The sequence below is a fragment of the Sander lucioperca genome, chromosome 22 (assembly GCF_008315115.2).
Source record: "Sander lucioperca isolate FBNREF2018 chromosome 22, SLUC_FBN_1.2, whole genome shotgun sequence".
NCBI lineage: Eukaryota > Metazoa > Chordata > Actinopteri > Perciformes > Percidae > Sander > Sander lucioperca.
This window is the reverse complement of record NC_050194.1, coordinates 1,783,571-1,799,562: the sequence shown is the minus strand read 5'-3', so window position 1 is coordinate 1,799,562 and position 15,992 is coordinate 1,783,571. Positions and strand designations below refer to the sequence as shown.

The window sequence follows — 15,992 nt, the reverse complement described above, 5'->3', positions numbered from 1 at the left end:
AGCTTCTAACGACTCACCATTGGGTGCAGGACGGCTGGTGAGAACGATAAGACTTGATACATACTTAGACTGCTTTTATCCTATAGACCTCCAACAATTAATGTTAAGGGTCTCTTCAGCTAAGCCAACTACCTGTCTCTTAGACCCCATTCCAACGAGGCTACTTAAAGAAGCACTACCCCTGGTCAACACCACATTACTAGATACGATCAATATGTCCTTATTAACAGGTCACGTACCGCAGTCTTTTAAAGTAGCTGTGATAAAACCTATTCTGAAAAAACCCACCCTCGATCCTGAGGTCTTAGCCAACTAGTAGCCAAAGTCCCTTAGGACTCTCCAGCTGATCCAGAATGCTGCAGCACGCGTTCTGACAAGAACTAAGAAAAGAGATCATATTTCTCCTGTATTAGCTTCTCTGCATTGGCTTCCTGTAAAATCCAGGATTGAATTTAAAATCCTTCTCCTGACCTACAAAGCTCTAAATGGTCAAGCACCATCATACATAGAAGAGCTCTTAGTACCTTATTGTCCCACTAGAGCACTGCGCTCCCAGAACTCAGAGCTACTTGTGGTTCCTAGAGTCTCTAAAAGTAGAATGGGAGCCAGAGCCTTCAGCTACCAGGCTCCTCTCCTGTGGAACCAGCTCCCAACTTGGGTTCGGGGGGCAGACACTGTCACCACATTTAAGAATAAACTGAAAACCATCATCTTTGATAAAGCTTATAGTTAGGGAGTGAGGAGTTGCAGCGTAGTAGAGTAGAGTAGAGGGAGGCAGGAAGTACAGCCCGTTCTGGCAGGGGAGAGTACGAGCCCGGTCCAGGGCCCCTCTCTTTAGCCTGCCTCTCTTAGTTATGCTATTATAACTCTAGACTGCTGTTGGGGAAGTTCCTTCCTTTCAATGACACAATGAGCCGCTCTCTCTTCTCTCTTTTCACTTGTCTCCTTTTGTATGCATCTTAGTCCCAGAAATGCCTGTTACTAACCTAGCTCTGGGGAGTTTTCTCCCCGGAGTCCCTATGCTTCTTCTTCACCCAGAACATCGCCTTGGAATTGGGTGGCACCTAGACCGAGGTCTTGGGTGCAGCTGACGCTATGGACTTACTACACCCTGCTACGCTCTGCGATTCCCCGCAGTGTCCGACTGCGTCCTGCTGCATCCAACCGCGTCCACCCAGGCTGTTGTGCCACACTACACCCCATAACGCCCTGCTGTACCCTACTATGACATGAACTACTACGACTACCATTGTGGTCACTGTTTCACTATCTTTATTATGACTATTATTGCCACCATTCACCACTCCCCCAACCGGTGCCGTCAGACACCGCCTACCAAGAGTCTGGGTCTGTCCGAGATTTCTTCCTAACAAAAAAGGGAGTTTTTCCTCGCCACTGTCGCAATAGCTACTGCTAATGCTTGCTCTTGAGGCAACCACTGTAATAGTTGGGGCTTCGTAAACTACAGAGTGTGGTCTAGACCTACTCTATCTGTAAAGTGTCTCGAGATAACTCTTGTTATGATTTGATACTATAAATAAAATTGAATTGAAAATTGAATTATATGGACCCCAGAAAGAACAGCTGCTGTGATGGTGATCCAAACAAACAAAAATATTAGTTTGCTAAATTATAAAATAAATAGTGTGAATATGTCAAAGAAAATCTCAAGAATGTGTGACCTTTTCTAAAAACAAACTTAACAGTATGGCCAACAACTCTGCATACTCACATGGCATAACATCTTTTATTCTTATCTTACTGATTATTACAATCTGAACCAACAATGGCAATCCAGTTGAATGCAGAAAGGTTATAATTACAACCTACGGGCTGGGAATTTCACAGTGTGATTTTTGGAATGCAGCAACGTGTGCACACACACATAGTTAAACTCTCCTGGATGAGCCGCCTCAGTCTGTGCTGTCAGCAGCCCTCTATCACGTTTTCAGAGAGCAGTGTTACTAACTCCACCTGATCTCAATCCTCCTACCGGAGTTCCTCGCATTGATTCGCTGTCTGCTGCCAGGCACACCAAGCAATCTCTCACCGGGAAAAACTCAGCAGGCTGCTTTGGCTCCACCACTGTTTACTTTTCCCTCTTCGGGAGAAAAAAAAGCTGGTTTATTGTGCATTTGTACCAGTATGTGTTGTATCTTAATAACAGGTGTGATAGTAAGGACATAGTGGCATTCCCTTTGTCTCTCTTTTCCTCTAGCTTGGGAATATCTGGGAACAATACTGGCTACTGTATGGGACAGAGGCAAAGAAAAAGAAGGGAAGGGGTAAAGTGTTTGTTCAAGGCACACAATGAACAGAAGAAGACCATGCAAAGAATATGTACACTATAAGTTTGACAGGAAAAACTGGTCCTAGATGATCCAGAGAGTCCAAACACAGCCTGTGTCAAAATTCTGACTGTGTCAGGAATTTAGGAGCCATGCCACATAAAAACTAACCAATCAGAAGAATGAAATGACAAAGAATACACTGGCTGACATTGACATTCTAAGCACTCAGAGACATAAGATACTACATTGGTGTGTACTGTTTATATCTATCCTAAAGAGACTCTCGTCCCTTGAAAAACGCCCACATAAGTTGCTAGTTCACGCAGCCATTAGGGCTCGTATTTATGTTTATAGTGGCAGCGCCCTCTAGTGTACGTAGTAATTATGACGGAAGCAAAGCAGGAAGTAAGGTGACAAAGTATAAGAGCGCACAATTCCGCATAAGGAGGAAGGTTTTTGGTGGTGGATGGGTCAAACAAACACAGGACTTTCACCCAAGAGACCGGGGTTCATGTCCTGTTTGAAAATAAAAATGAGTATTATTTTTTTTTTTACTTAACAACAACTTTTACGTAACAAACTGAACAAACGGAAAAACGTCATGTTCTGCATCGCATACATAACCCTAAGTGTAGTAATATAACAGATGCATTGATTTTAACCCAAACCACAATCTTTTTCTAAACTTAACTAATTCGCCTAAACTTAACCACATAGTTTTAGTGCCTACACCTAACCAAACTGCAAGCGTTTCACAACACTAACGATATGTTTAAACTGCAACTGTTGCATTCTCTGGTTTAGATGATGTTCAGGATGATGGAAAACGCTTCTCGGAAGTATATTTCATAATGAGTCTATATTCTTGTCCCAAACACATGCAGAGACACACGCACACACACATACGACAATTGACTGTGTGAACACAATAATCCAATACTATATATATGTATGTATATATATACTGTATTCTTGCCCCACAAATTGGTATAATGATGCTGGTTTGCTTTGGTGCTTCATATTTGGATGATTGTATGTTTAAATTCAACAAGTCCTCTAAATTAAATGACAAAATATGTGTCCTATTGGCACAATATGCTCCATACCAACACCACTCAACCATTTGCTCCTAACGGACAACAGACATAATTTCTAGGGGCGTTTAAGGGGCTTTGTCACATAAATGTAAACATACAGTATGTTATTTTTTAGGCATTAGCTGAAACCAATCAAACCAATCAGTATACAGATTTAACGGCAAAGAAGAATTTGCTTTTTCTAAAACAAACAGAATCAAAAAGCAATTTCCATTTCCTCCATCAGGGTATCAACTTTACCAATCATAATAATGCTATACTTCTGATATGTCTATCTAGGTTCAAAATTCAACTTGTGCTGTCCACTCACTTAAAAAATGACAATTCTTGAAGCAACCTCAATTTCTCATTGTGATTTTCATTGTAACCAGTCCAGTAGTTGTCCATGCACATTGAGATGACGGTCAGGAGAAGAGGGGATTCCTTTAACTAAAGGGATCTGAGCAGCGCTGCGTTTTGTTGCCTTTGCATAGCTAAACTGGTAGACAAGATGAGCAGCAGCTCCGGCAGCGAATCCAAAGAGGCTGCTGTAAGTCTTCTATGCAGCACCCAAACACTCTGTAAACCCTACACATACCTCCCGCCTGCTAATGAAAGGGAGGAAAAGTGGAGAAATGATGCCAGGCTCGTTATGGACAGATGAGACTAATTGTCAAGGAAAAGGTAAGTAAGAACACTGTATGTATGTCTGATAATTAAGCTGGTGGCAAGGAAAAATAGGGAGGGCATGATGAGATTATGTTCTGTAAGCAATGACTTTTAGGTGAGACTAGTCTATATCCACGACGTTCTACTTCCAGGATTGTTCCGGTGCTGCCGAAAATTCCGCCAGATGTCCCTCTTTACGGCCAGATATCCGCCACCTTCCTCTTCCTTTGCATTGGCGTTCTAACCTCTGGTGGATTTGTGAGGACTATGGTTAACTGCTCCTCAGATCTCTGCAGGGTAAATCCAGACAGCTAGCTAGACTATCTGTCCAATCTGAGTTTTCTGTTGTACGACTAAAACTACTTTTCAACGTACACGTTCCACCAAAACAAGTTCCTTCCTGAGACTATTTAGCAGAGGCACCGTGGCTCCGCCCGGTGCTTAGCGCCGCCCAAGACGATTGTGATTGGTTTAAAGAAATGCCAATAAACCAGAGCACGCTTTTCTCCCATCCTGGAATGCTGTGTGGACTAGCCAGACCCTCCTCCACAGCACTGTGTAGGAAGGTCTAGCAATGCGAGACTAGGCGGAGACAAACTGTCTGTTAAATATTAGCAGGTAAATACTTGTAGCTATCCTCACTCACTCATTTGACCAACTTCATATAATTTCCAACATATGGTTGATCTCCTGCTATTTAACCTTATTTTTAAAATCCAAGAGATTCACCATGAATGAAAGTATTCATGTAATCATCATCTGATGATATAAATTGCTGTAATAGTTTAGAAATCCTCTTAATGAAAACACAAGTCAGTAAAATAATAAATATTCATTAGGGCTCTCAAAATTAATATGACATTAACGAGTTAAAGCTAATTCCTTTTAACGCCACCAATGTTTTTGACGTGCGATTAACACTCAATGGTGTTTTAAGCCCCTAATGTCTCCTTCCAGGCAGCGCTGCGACCGTTGACTTCAAGGCACCTAACCCTAACCTTAACCCTAACCACTGCCTAATCCTAGTGCCTTCCAGGCAGCGGTGCCTGGAAGGAGACGTTGGGGGCTTAAAACACAGATAAACGCGATTAACGCACACACATTCTGTGATTTGAGCATCGGGCCGCTCTGTAGTTTGGTAAATCAGGAAGCGATGCAGCAATAACATTGTGGACAGTGTTGCCAACCTGACGACTTTCTCTCTAGACTTAGCAACTTTTCAGACACTCTTAGCGACTTTATTTATAAAAAGTGACTAGCAACAAATTACCATCAGAGAAAAGGCAAAATATATACAAATATATTTCTATTGTAATTCATTCCCATGCATGCAGTCCACGGCTCCTCGGCCAACATTTTTTAAAACAAGTTCAGTAATTTCCTAACACAGTTGGCCACTGTAATAATGTCTGTCTCTGTACTGTCCAGTTCTGGTGGTTGATTAACGCAGCTTTTTGCTGATTAGCTCTCATAACGGGCCGGATGGATGGCGCACCGCCATGAGTCCATGACACTAATGTCTGATTATGCCACATTTTAATTGTGGTATTTTGTGATTAAATTCTGAATCTGCCCCGTTCTGTCAGGTAAATGTAGTAGCACAATGTTTTCCTCTGAAATAAAAGAACACTGTAAGTCAGTAGCAGGCTGGTTGCATATTAAGGGCTTTGGGGTCCTTTTGTAAGTAATTTTGGGGTTAAATTTGGTTCTGGAGAATGCTACAAGAAGCAATACCACAGGCCGAACAATCGGCTCATTCCAAACATACACATTTTAAATGGGCACTGGACTTAGTAAAAAAAAAAATATATCACCAGACTCATACCTTAAGTTATCCAATTTAGTTTTCTCAAACTACTTTAAGGTGAAAAGTCACAACATATCTTAAGTGGGAAAAGAGTTTGACGAAAAAAAAAAGAAAAACAAAAAAGACCACCAATGTTTCTTTTCTTAGCCCACTAGGAACTGCCAGACATGGGTCAAGCTCAGATAAATACAAATGCACACACACACACACACACACACACACACACACACACAGGGACGCACGCATGCATGCACGCACACACACACGCGCACACACACACACACACACACACACACACACACACACACATACAGTATATTTAGATACCTCCTCGTGTTAAGGCAGTTGCCTTCATCATCAGTTCTTGGTGCACAATAAAGTCAGTGGAGCGAGTGCTGTGCAGCTGTAGTCTCTCTCTCTGTCTGTCTCGTAATCTGTCTTTATTCATTTTAAATTAGCTCAATTAACACATTAGTAACGCGTCCTTAGATAAAGGGATACGTCAGTGGCTTAAAAGAGAAAAAAGGCTTCTGACTCCTACAATACAGTACAACTAGAGGAGTTTTATAGAGTCCTCTAGCGATTAAGCACCTCACTCCTGTAAAGTTTGGGGATCTCAAGAAACATATAAAATATGAATAAATACAATAAATATATATACAAATAATAGTCAAAATCTAAGCACGAGAGGCTGAGACACAGGATTCTACATTTTCCTTAATGCAACTTGAGTTTCTTTTTTCTTTTTTTATAGATTATTTTTTTGGTTATTTTAGGCCTTTATTTTTATAGAACAGCTGAAGACATGAAAGGAGAGAGAGAGGGGGAATGACATGCAGCAAAGGGCCGCAGGTCAGAGTCGAACCTGCAGCCACTGCATCGAGGCGTGAACCTCTATATATGGGCGTGCGCTCTACCAGGTGAGCTACCCAGGCGGGGGGGAGGGTACTGTACACAGGCACACGCATACATGAATGTGCCTGCTTACCGACAAAAATATACAATCAATACATTCCATTTCATACAGAGAATATTAAGCCAAACAAAGAAAGAAACAGAAAAATAATGTTTGTTTTTTTAACCACCATCCACCTAAAAACAATAAAAATGCCAACACACAGTAAACTTGAGGCTTTCTGGGTTACTCATATCTTTCCCCTGTATTTCAAATACTGCATGGAGTCAAGACACAATCCTAAAAGACTCACGAGTGAGGACCAAAGGGGTTGCAAGTGCCAACTGGTAAGAAATTTAATCCTGAAGATGCACGTTATGAGAGACCTGGCTTCCAGGGTAATGCGTTCGAACCCAGGGAACAAAGAACAAAGCAACTGATCATGTAGTACAAACGTGAATGTATGCTAATTGATATGGTATGTTTAGTTAACAATGTAGGAACAGTATGAAGCTTTGATTCAAACATGGTTATTTTCATGCCGCAACAATATAAACAGAACAAATAGTTTACACTCACCGCTAATATGAAAAAGATACAAATAAGTTATTTTGACTCTTTAAAAGTGATAGCAAACGGACACAAGGAGTGTGAATACTGTATATACACCTGCCCCGTGAATCAATCATAGCTTGTGATCAGGCTTGTAGAGTAACGGAATACATGGAATGGCGTTATGTAATTAGGATACCAAAAAAGGTAACTATATCCCGGTAAAGTTACAGAAAAAAAGACGTAATCAGACTCTAGTAATTTGTAATAATTGCGGAGATCGTCTGTGATCTTAATCCTGTGTGAATCTGGCATGTCTGTAATTTGTCAAAACTGCAAATGACCTACCATATTTCACCAAACACAGAGGTTGAGTGATAATGTAGTCCCATGCGAATCGGCATCTCTGTGATTTGGGGTTGTATTGGCTGCGTGGAAATTATAAATGAAAGTTTTGACAAAGCATTGACATCATATGCGGGGGAAAATGTCAGTAAATTCAAGTTAAAGTGTCTATATGTAACTTTCAGTTTGTGTTGATTCTAGCGACCCCTTTGGATAAAAGCTGTAGTGTTTTTACCACTGTCGTAAAGGTCTTTTTTTTACAGTGCTGTATTACCCGCTGTATTACCGAGTTAACGTTGCTCGAACAGAAAATCATTCATTTACAATAAGAGAGTACGTTACCGATGCATCGTTGCATTTCAAGTGTTGCATACGGTAACTTAGTCTACTTTGGATCGATCGGGAGATAAACCAGGTAACGTTATCACTGTCACTGTCACGAGCCAAAGCATTAAGAGCAACCAACGTAATATTAACTTAGATTAATATAGTGCATTATATGAAACACAGGAACGCTTTACACAAGTACAGGGGGACAAGGGAAAAGAAAATAGTAGGCCAACACAAACACGGACTAAAAATAAATCAAAAGGGGTGCTAAATGGAAGAGGGACATAATTTAATGTTGGCTACTAATATAAAACCATATTGCGCATTGTAAAGTTATTTTATGAATGAAATAGACATATTACATACCTGAGGGCCAATTCGGGGACGTTTTTGAATCATTTACAATCCCGTGATTGTCTCCATCTGTTGAAAGCCCGACCGAGTGTGACTCTTCCACTCTCCCGTTTAGCTTTTAGTTGTTCTTCGTTTAATTTCCTTCTTTCCTGTGATGGCCCTGCTGTTATGGTTTTAGGTTATTTCTGTTACCTGTTTGTTCATTTCTGTTGTCTTTATTGTTATTTGTTCATGTTCCCTGTGGTTGTATTTTCTGTAGATTTCTGTTCTAGTTATCTCCTGGTTTTTTTTGTATATGTTTTGGTTATTCCTGTATTCTGTGTTCTGTGTGTCAAGTCTCTGTGTTTAGGTTGTTTCTTGTTTCCTGTCTGTTGTTCTGTTTCCGGTTTTATTTTGATAGTCTGTTTTCTGTCCTGTCATGTCTAGTTTTACTTTTTGCCTTGGTTGATTGTCCTGCCCCGCCCTGATGTGTTTCACCTGTTGTGTCACCTGTTCCTCATTTGTTCATTACCTCTTGTATTTAACCCCTGTGTTCCCTTTGTCTCTTGTCAGATAGTTTTGTATTCCCCCGTGTCAGTGTGTGTGCGTCTTCGTCAGTCTCTCCTTTTTCCCGGTATTAGTTTTTGCCTACAGCTCACAGGACTCCTTGTTTGGTTTTTTGATTTTTGAGGAAATAAATCTTGCTCGCTGCTCCTGCCTGCCTCTCTCTCTCTGCGTTTGGGTCCACTATTCCTCACTCACCCATAACACCTGCCCTAGTATCAATCATAACCAAGGTTACAATTGTTAATGCAAAAGAACGAAATAACGAAAGCTAGGTTAGAAAAAACATTGTCATTAACTGAATTAAAAATAAAAATGAGACATTCCAAAAAACGATAACTAACAAAAACTGTAATGTCTGTTTGCAAAACTAACTAAAAAAAATGAAATTAAAGCTGCAAGCAGCGTTGGCCGGGCCCTCGCAACAACGATGAGACGGGCTACAGGGAGGAGGTCCAGCACCTATCATCGTGGTGCACTGACAACAACCTGGCTCTCAACACCAAGAAGACCAAAGAGCTCATTGTGGACTTCAGGAAGTCTAAAGCTGGCACACACACACACACACACATACCCATTCTCATCAACGGGACTGAGGTGGGGCGTGTCACCAGCTTTAAGTTTCTGGGTGTCTGGGGGTTTCTGAGGACCTCTCTTGGACCCTCAACATGTCTACCCTGATCAAGAAGGCTCACCAGCGTCTCTTCTTTCTGAGGAGACTCAAGAAGGTCCACCTGTCTCCTCAGATCCTGGTGAACTTCTACCGCTGCACCATCGAGAGCATCCTCACCAACTGTGTCACAGTTTGGTATGGCAACTGCTCTGCCCATGACCGGAAAGCACTGCAGAGGGTGGGGCAAACTGCCCAACGTATCATCGGTTTCTCACTCCCCTCCATCGAGGTCATCCAGGGCAAGCGATGCTTACGTAAGGCGTGCATCATCAAAGACTGTTTTCACCCCAACCACAGGGAGGCGTTCACCCTACTGAACTACTTCTACCAAATCACAATGTGTGTGTATGTGGATGGAATGTTGAGAGCTAGAGGGGAGGACAAAGGGGAGAGCTGCAGTACAATTCTCTGAAATTTCCCCAAACAAATTGCTCTCTCACCTACAGTTTTTCACTCTTCATACATCATGGTTGGTCAAAATGTAGGAAATCTTGTGCCGGTCGCAGACATGTAACAATGGAATCCACCGGACCTAAACTTTTGGCTCTGTTCATACCAACTGCCGATAGAAACAATGGAAAAAAATATCTGGAAGGACACAGACGGTTCCCTGTTTGTTACCTGCTCTGTGTCACATATATTTGACACCACAAACATAAAAACCACATCAATGCATTCGCCAGACCTTTATCTTTCTTGTGATGATAATATTTTTGTCGATTGGACCCACGGGTTTTGAATTACAGAACAATCTTAAGAGATATTTTCATGAAATCGGCAAAAAACGGCACTAAATTTCCCATAGACTTCGCTTAACATAGCTCAAAACGATCCCTCTTTGGGGCCATACTGTATCGCCATACTTTAATGTAGAAAAATAATTAAAAGTTTAAACCGAAGACAAGACTTTGGCCTTTATTGGGCTGAATGGGCATTCTGATATCAAGCACGGTTTCTACCAAATCACAGTTTATGTATTGTCCAGTTTTCAGACTGTTTCAGATTTTCCATTTTGACTTTTATCTCTCTTGTGATGATAATATTTGTTGAATTACAGAACAAACTTGAGAGGAATAATTATCATTAAATGGACATGTTTGACCCATTGAAGATACTGTCTCCCCCTCCCTCCTCTACTCCCTCACTGTGGAAATCACCATAGCAACAACTTCTTACACACACACCTCCTAGGCTCCTATCATAAAGGCTCTTTACTGTAGGCAGTGTTGTCCTCTCTTTGCAGGACATGTCAAACAGCAGAGTAAAGGTAGCTCAGATCAGCTGTTTCTAATGATATTAACTATATACCTGTGGTGACGATGGCCTTTACTCAACCATTGTCAAATCACTTTAGCAACACGTACTGCCACAGGAGGAGGAGAAGAAAAGGCGAGGACAAGAAGAGAAAGAAAGGAGGAGAGAAGATGAAGAAAGAAGAGGTGTTATTTGTCAGCTAACATGATGTCATGATGGACTAACTGACCAACTGACTGACTCCTAACTGACTTCAGGCCTCAATACCAACAGCTGTTTTCACAGAGACAACACTGTAGCACACCTTAGATAGTCCTGCTTCTAGCTCGAAAACCCTAACTCCTATCGCTTAATGTTTAATACTGTGACAGATATCATGACACCCTGCTGATCATCCTGTGCAAGAATGGTGTATTGTGTAAGACATTTGAGGACAGTAGCTGTCTAAAAAAGGGCATGTTCTTTTAAAAAGCCTCAAAGAAGGTTGAATATTTCAAAAAGTATTAATGTGATTTGAAAGTTGAATACTACCCTAACATTTTGAAGTTTGAATAGAGTTTCTCGAAAATTCAGAATAACCAAACACAAACTCCTCCTCTTATAGAGACTCTTTACTGTAGGCTGTGTTGTCCTCTATTTTCAGGACATGTCAAACAGCAGATTTACTGTTAGCCAGTGTTATTCGGATGTGCACCAACTAGTAGGCACACTGTCAAAATTTCTTGCAGAATTTTCTAGTTCTTACTACTCTTATAATGTTACTGTTTCTGCACTACAATGGTACTGTTAACACACTGCACATAGCTGTACATACTGTACATATCTGTCTATATGGTTAATAATACTATCCATATTTACTCTGTTTTTCTTATGATATACTCTGTTAATACACTGCACTGCACTACATATTATTCTTACTACTATTATAACGTTACTGCTAAATTGCACAGATCTGAAAATGTTGTTCATGAACATTGTTCATTACATAGCCATATTTATTCTGCTCTTAAAAGGTAACTACTAATACACTACACATATTTATGCTGAATTTATTTAACTCTAAACCACCATCTGTAAACCAACTGTACACTACCAACTATACTGCACCATATCTCTTGTCCTGTCTATACTTGAATATCACATTGCACTTTTCTGCTCTTTTTGCACTTCTGGTTGGGCACAAACTGCATTTCAGTTGTCTTTGTATTTGTACGCTGCACAATGAGAATAAAGTGGAATCTAATCTAATGTAATCTAATCTAATCTGAACAGGCAGCGGTGGATTTTAATGTACGACGTGGAAATGACCAAAATCACACTAATTTCGAACTTTCAATTCAAAATGGCGGACTTCCTGTTGCGTTAAGGGTATGGCTCCAATGAGCTTTTTTGTACGTCTTGATATGCTACATATGCATACCACATTTCGTTAGTCTACGTTAAACGTACTGCAGTATTGTAGGGGGCGCTAGCGAGCCATTTTTCTGCGCCTATTCCCGAAACCCTTAAAATACGTAAATTCTCACCAGGCTTGATGTGACGGTCAATTTTGGTGAGTTTTTGAGTATGTTAAGCCCCTCAAAAAGGCGTCATTTGGCGAAAAACAAAGAAGGAAGAGTTGCTTCAGTTTCAATAGGGCCTTTGCCGCTGTCGGCACTCGGGCCCTAATTATAGAGTAAATGTCCTTAGTTTTCGTCTTTTTCAATGTCTTTCATGGAGCAAATAACGGTAGATCTTTCAGAGTTGACATTTCCGACCATAGACCTGTGGATGTATAGGTACAGGGCATGGATGTATGGGTACAGGGCGTGGATGTATAGGTACAGGGCATGGATGTATGGGTACAGGGCCAGGCAGCATGACGGAGACAACAGCATGACAGAGAACACTACAGGAGGGCTTTCACTGGCGACCGAAGTTGAAAACACCTGTTCATGTATGTCTTCTTTAGTCTCTTGGCTATTTAGGTTTTTTCCTGGAACACGTCCCTTACACAATTTGCTCTTACTGCAGTGTCTTGTGTAGACTGTTTACATATTTGTGCTCTTCATATGTACATTTTATGTACTGGTGTTATTGTTAAATACATTGTGAATACATATTTCTAAAATTGTATGATGTTTTTGTTGAGTTATTATTACACAATACTTTTTCTGACCTTTTTGAATCTTGCCCCTGACAAATAACCCTTATTACAAAAAAAGACTAAAACTAACTAAAAAACTAAAAAAATTAAAACTAAACTAAACTAGCAAACCTGCTTTACAAACTAATTAAAACTAAACTGAATTTGAAAACAAAAGTCAAAACGAAATAAAAATAAAAACTAATGAAAAATGCAGAACTATAATAACCTTGGTCATAACTACAGCAGATAACTTCTAAAATCACATTAAAATACAATTAGGACTATATAAAGACATCTCCTGCTACCTTTTACCGAGCTGGATACACTAACACAGGCTTTTCTGGTGTTACAGTGAAATCTGTGACCCGTCAGAATGTGTGCTCTGTGGCGCCGTCTACCTGCCGTAAATCATTTTATGACTTTGCGGGAAAAATCAGACCCAGACAGAAGCATTAATAAAAACTATATAAAACTAGCATTCTTTACGCTATTCGTCTCGTTTGCTGTTACAGGTCATTTATGATCATCAGATGGAACATTACACAGAAACATTTAACTTTTAAAAGTTTCAGAAACATTTAAAAGTTACATACAGTCACTTTAAATCCAGTGTGAATGGGCCGCACAAAACACAGATGTGGGGGGTAATTTCTTAATCACATGAGGTCTCCTGGAAATGCTAGTCTCGTGCGAATAGGGTTTTAGCTTCACGCCATCTTGGCCAGATGTCCACCATTGTGTACTTCATGTCCGCTATATAAGCGATATGCTTCACCCAAAGATTCTCAACTTGAGTGGTCTCGCCTGCCATCGTAAACTCTCGTGTGGCCACTCACGTGGTCAGGTCGCCATCTTGATCTATCTCTCTTTCCTCCCCCTCCCTCCCTCCCTCGCCCACATCACATTCAACACACTGTTCACCTTATAAATATGAGATAGCCAGTAGATATCTGCATTTTTAAGTGAGTATCCCTTGTTTGAGAATGTATCTATCGATCTATCTATCTATATATATATATATATATAGCTAGATCGATAGATACATTATAGTAATTATATTTAAATTATATTAAAATATTAATATATATATATTAATATTTGTATACATCAATATTCATACCTTAATTAATATTGCTAAAATATATTTGGTAATTACTTATCATGGAGCCCGCTCCTCCCAAATTCCAACATTGTCTACCACAATCATGGGAGGATTTTGTGTATGCAAAGTTCCACGGACTTAGCATGTGTTTGGTGTCCTCCGGTAGCTAAGAGGGCCAAGGTCACAATAGATCACTCTTTATGATAATAATATCATCATCATCATTATCAATAACAGGTTAAAACAAACAAGTTTGTCAAAAGCTAATGCCAGCACATTATAACCTTACTCTTTGGATACACCAGCTGTTAACTCCGGTATCTTTGTTATAGAGCTCCAACTCCATGACACTCCAATGCTCTGAATCATGTAAAATAGCTGTGTGTATGTATGTGTGTGTGTGTGTGTGTGTGTGTGTGTGTGTGTGTGTGTGTCATACAGCATCACTGTAAATAAAACATGGTCAAGGTAGCTTACAATAACTTTTGATTATATCAGCTGTATAGGTATACTCAGTTTAAATATTCACCATGTTGAAAATAAATATTGTACATTTCCCAGTACACCATCTGAAAGCTACTCTTCAATATTTGACAGTACATCTGGTTTCCAATTTCCAAACAGTGACACATTATTTGAATTTAAAATATCTACAAAAAAAAGCAAAGACAACAATTATTTCCCCACAAACCAAAATCAGCTGTATTTCATCAGAGGCAATAAGCAAGCAGACACATCTGGGTGTGTTTATGTCTCACAGGCTCATGGGCGAGTGATCAAACTGAGCCAGCAAATATCCTCTGCTGTATCCTGACGGGAGGACAACATCGATATCTATCAACTATAACATTTATCAGCAGTTCAATAAAACACAGCCATGCAATCAGCAAGTGACATGGAAGAGATTACAGCCTAATTCAAAGTTAATTGAAAAACCACTAATATTGCATTAGTTTGTGTTAATGGTAGAACCCAATCCATTATTTATAGGGCAGGTAAAGAACACACAGACACAAAGCCTTCAATGCGAGCGCTCATTTACCTCCAGCCACAACCCAGAAGAACGGCATAACACTGTTCAACACCCCGTGAAAGAGGCACATTTCAGACATGTCAAGCCTACTACAACAAAATCTAGCCTCTAGTACTTTAGTTGGTGCAAACCAATTACATTTTATCAGCAATTAACAATACGAGAACATCTTGAGGGACCACGTGACTAATGGGGTAGCCTAGCCAGCTAGCGAGGTAATCTGCTAGCACATTGTAATGTACTATATGTACATATTTTAATGTAATGTATGACTACTAAATTGGGGTGAAAGAATAAAGAAATGTGGCAGGTTGATTAGCAAGCTTTACCATGCTACCACAGTAGTAGACCTTAACAACACTGCGGAAATTAGCAACAAAACATGATAAAGTCAACATTATTGCATTGAAAGAATACTGCAATGTAAATTAAATTCCACCATTTTTTAGACTTAAAAAAGATACAAGGCTATGCTGACAGTAAATCAGACATATTTTGGTTTTGGGTGACGTCTAACAACTCCAGTTCAAACAGTTACAACACCTTTACAATATTTTTTAAAAGCACTTAATCTAATTTATGTTTTCGCATAACATGGACTACTTAAAACTATTGTAAACCAAACCAAACAAAGACAGACAGAAAGATAATTATGTGTGTGTGTGTGTGTGTGTGTGTGTGTGTGTGTGTGGTTGAGAGACGACAAGAGTCACAACGAGTCATCAAGCTAACAGCTAAAGCAAAAAGATAAAGCATAGGAAATAATGAAATCTCGAGAGAAGAAGACAAGTGAAATGAGGAACTGACCAGTCTGGTGACAAGGGGAACCCCGAAGTGCCAGAAGTGCTCGTTGAGCAGTCCGCTGTACACCACGTTACCAAACAGAGCAATGGTTCCTGGTTTGCACAGACCACTTCCTGGCTTGGTTTCTGAAAAACAA

The 15,992-nt window shown here is 40.2% G+C and overlaps 1 protein-coding gene across 5 annotated transcripts in view; it reads right to left on the bottom strand.

Moving 5' to 3' along the window:
• The window catches only part of LOC116055648 (RNA binding protein fox-1 homolog 3-like), a 651,886-nt gene that overhangs the window by 309,278 nt on the left and 326,616 nt on the right, over positions 1–15,992 (bottom strand). For all 5 annotated transcript variants that reach the window (XM_035997778.1, XM_035997775.1, XM_035997779.1 and 2 more), the window contains exon 3: positions 15,860–15,981. In XM_035997778.1, the coding sequence (XP_035853671.1) occupies positions 15,860–15,981 (122 nt within the window). The remainder of the gene's footprint in view (positions 1–15,859; positions 15,982–15,992) is intronic.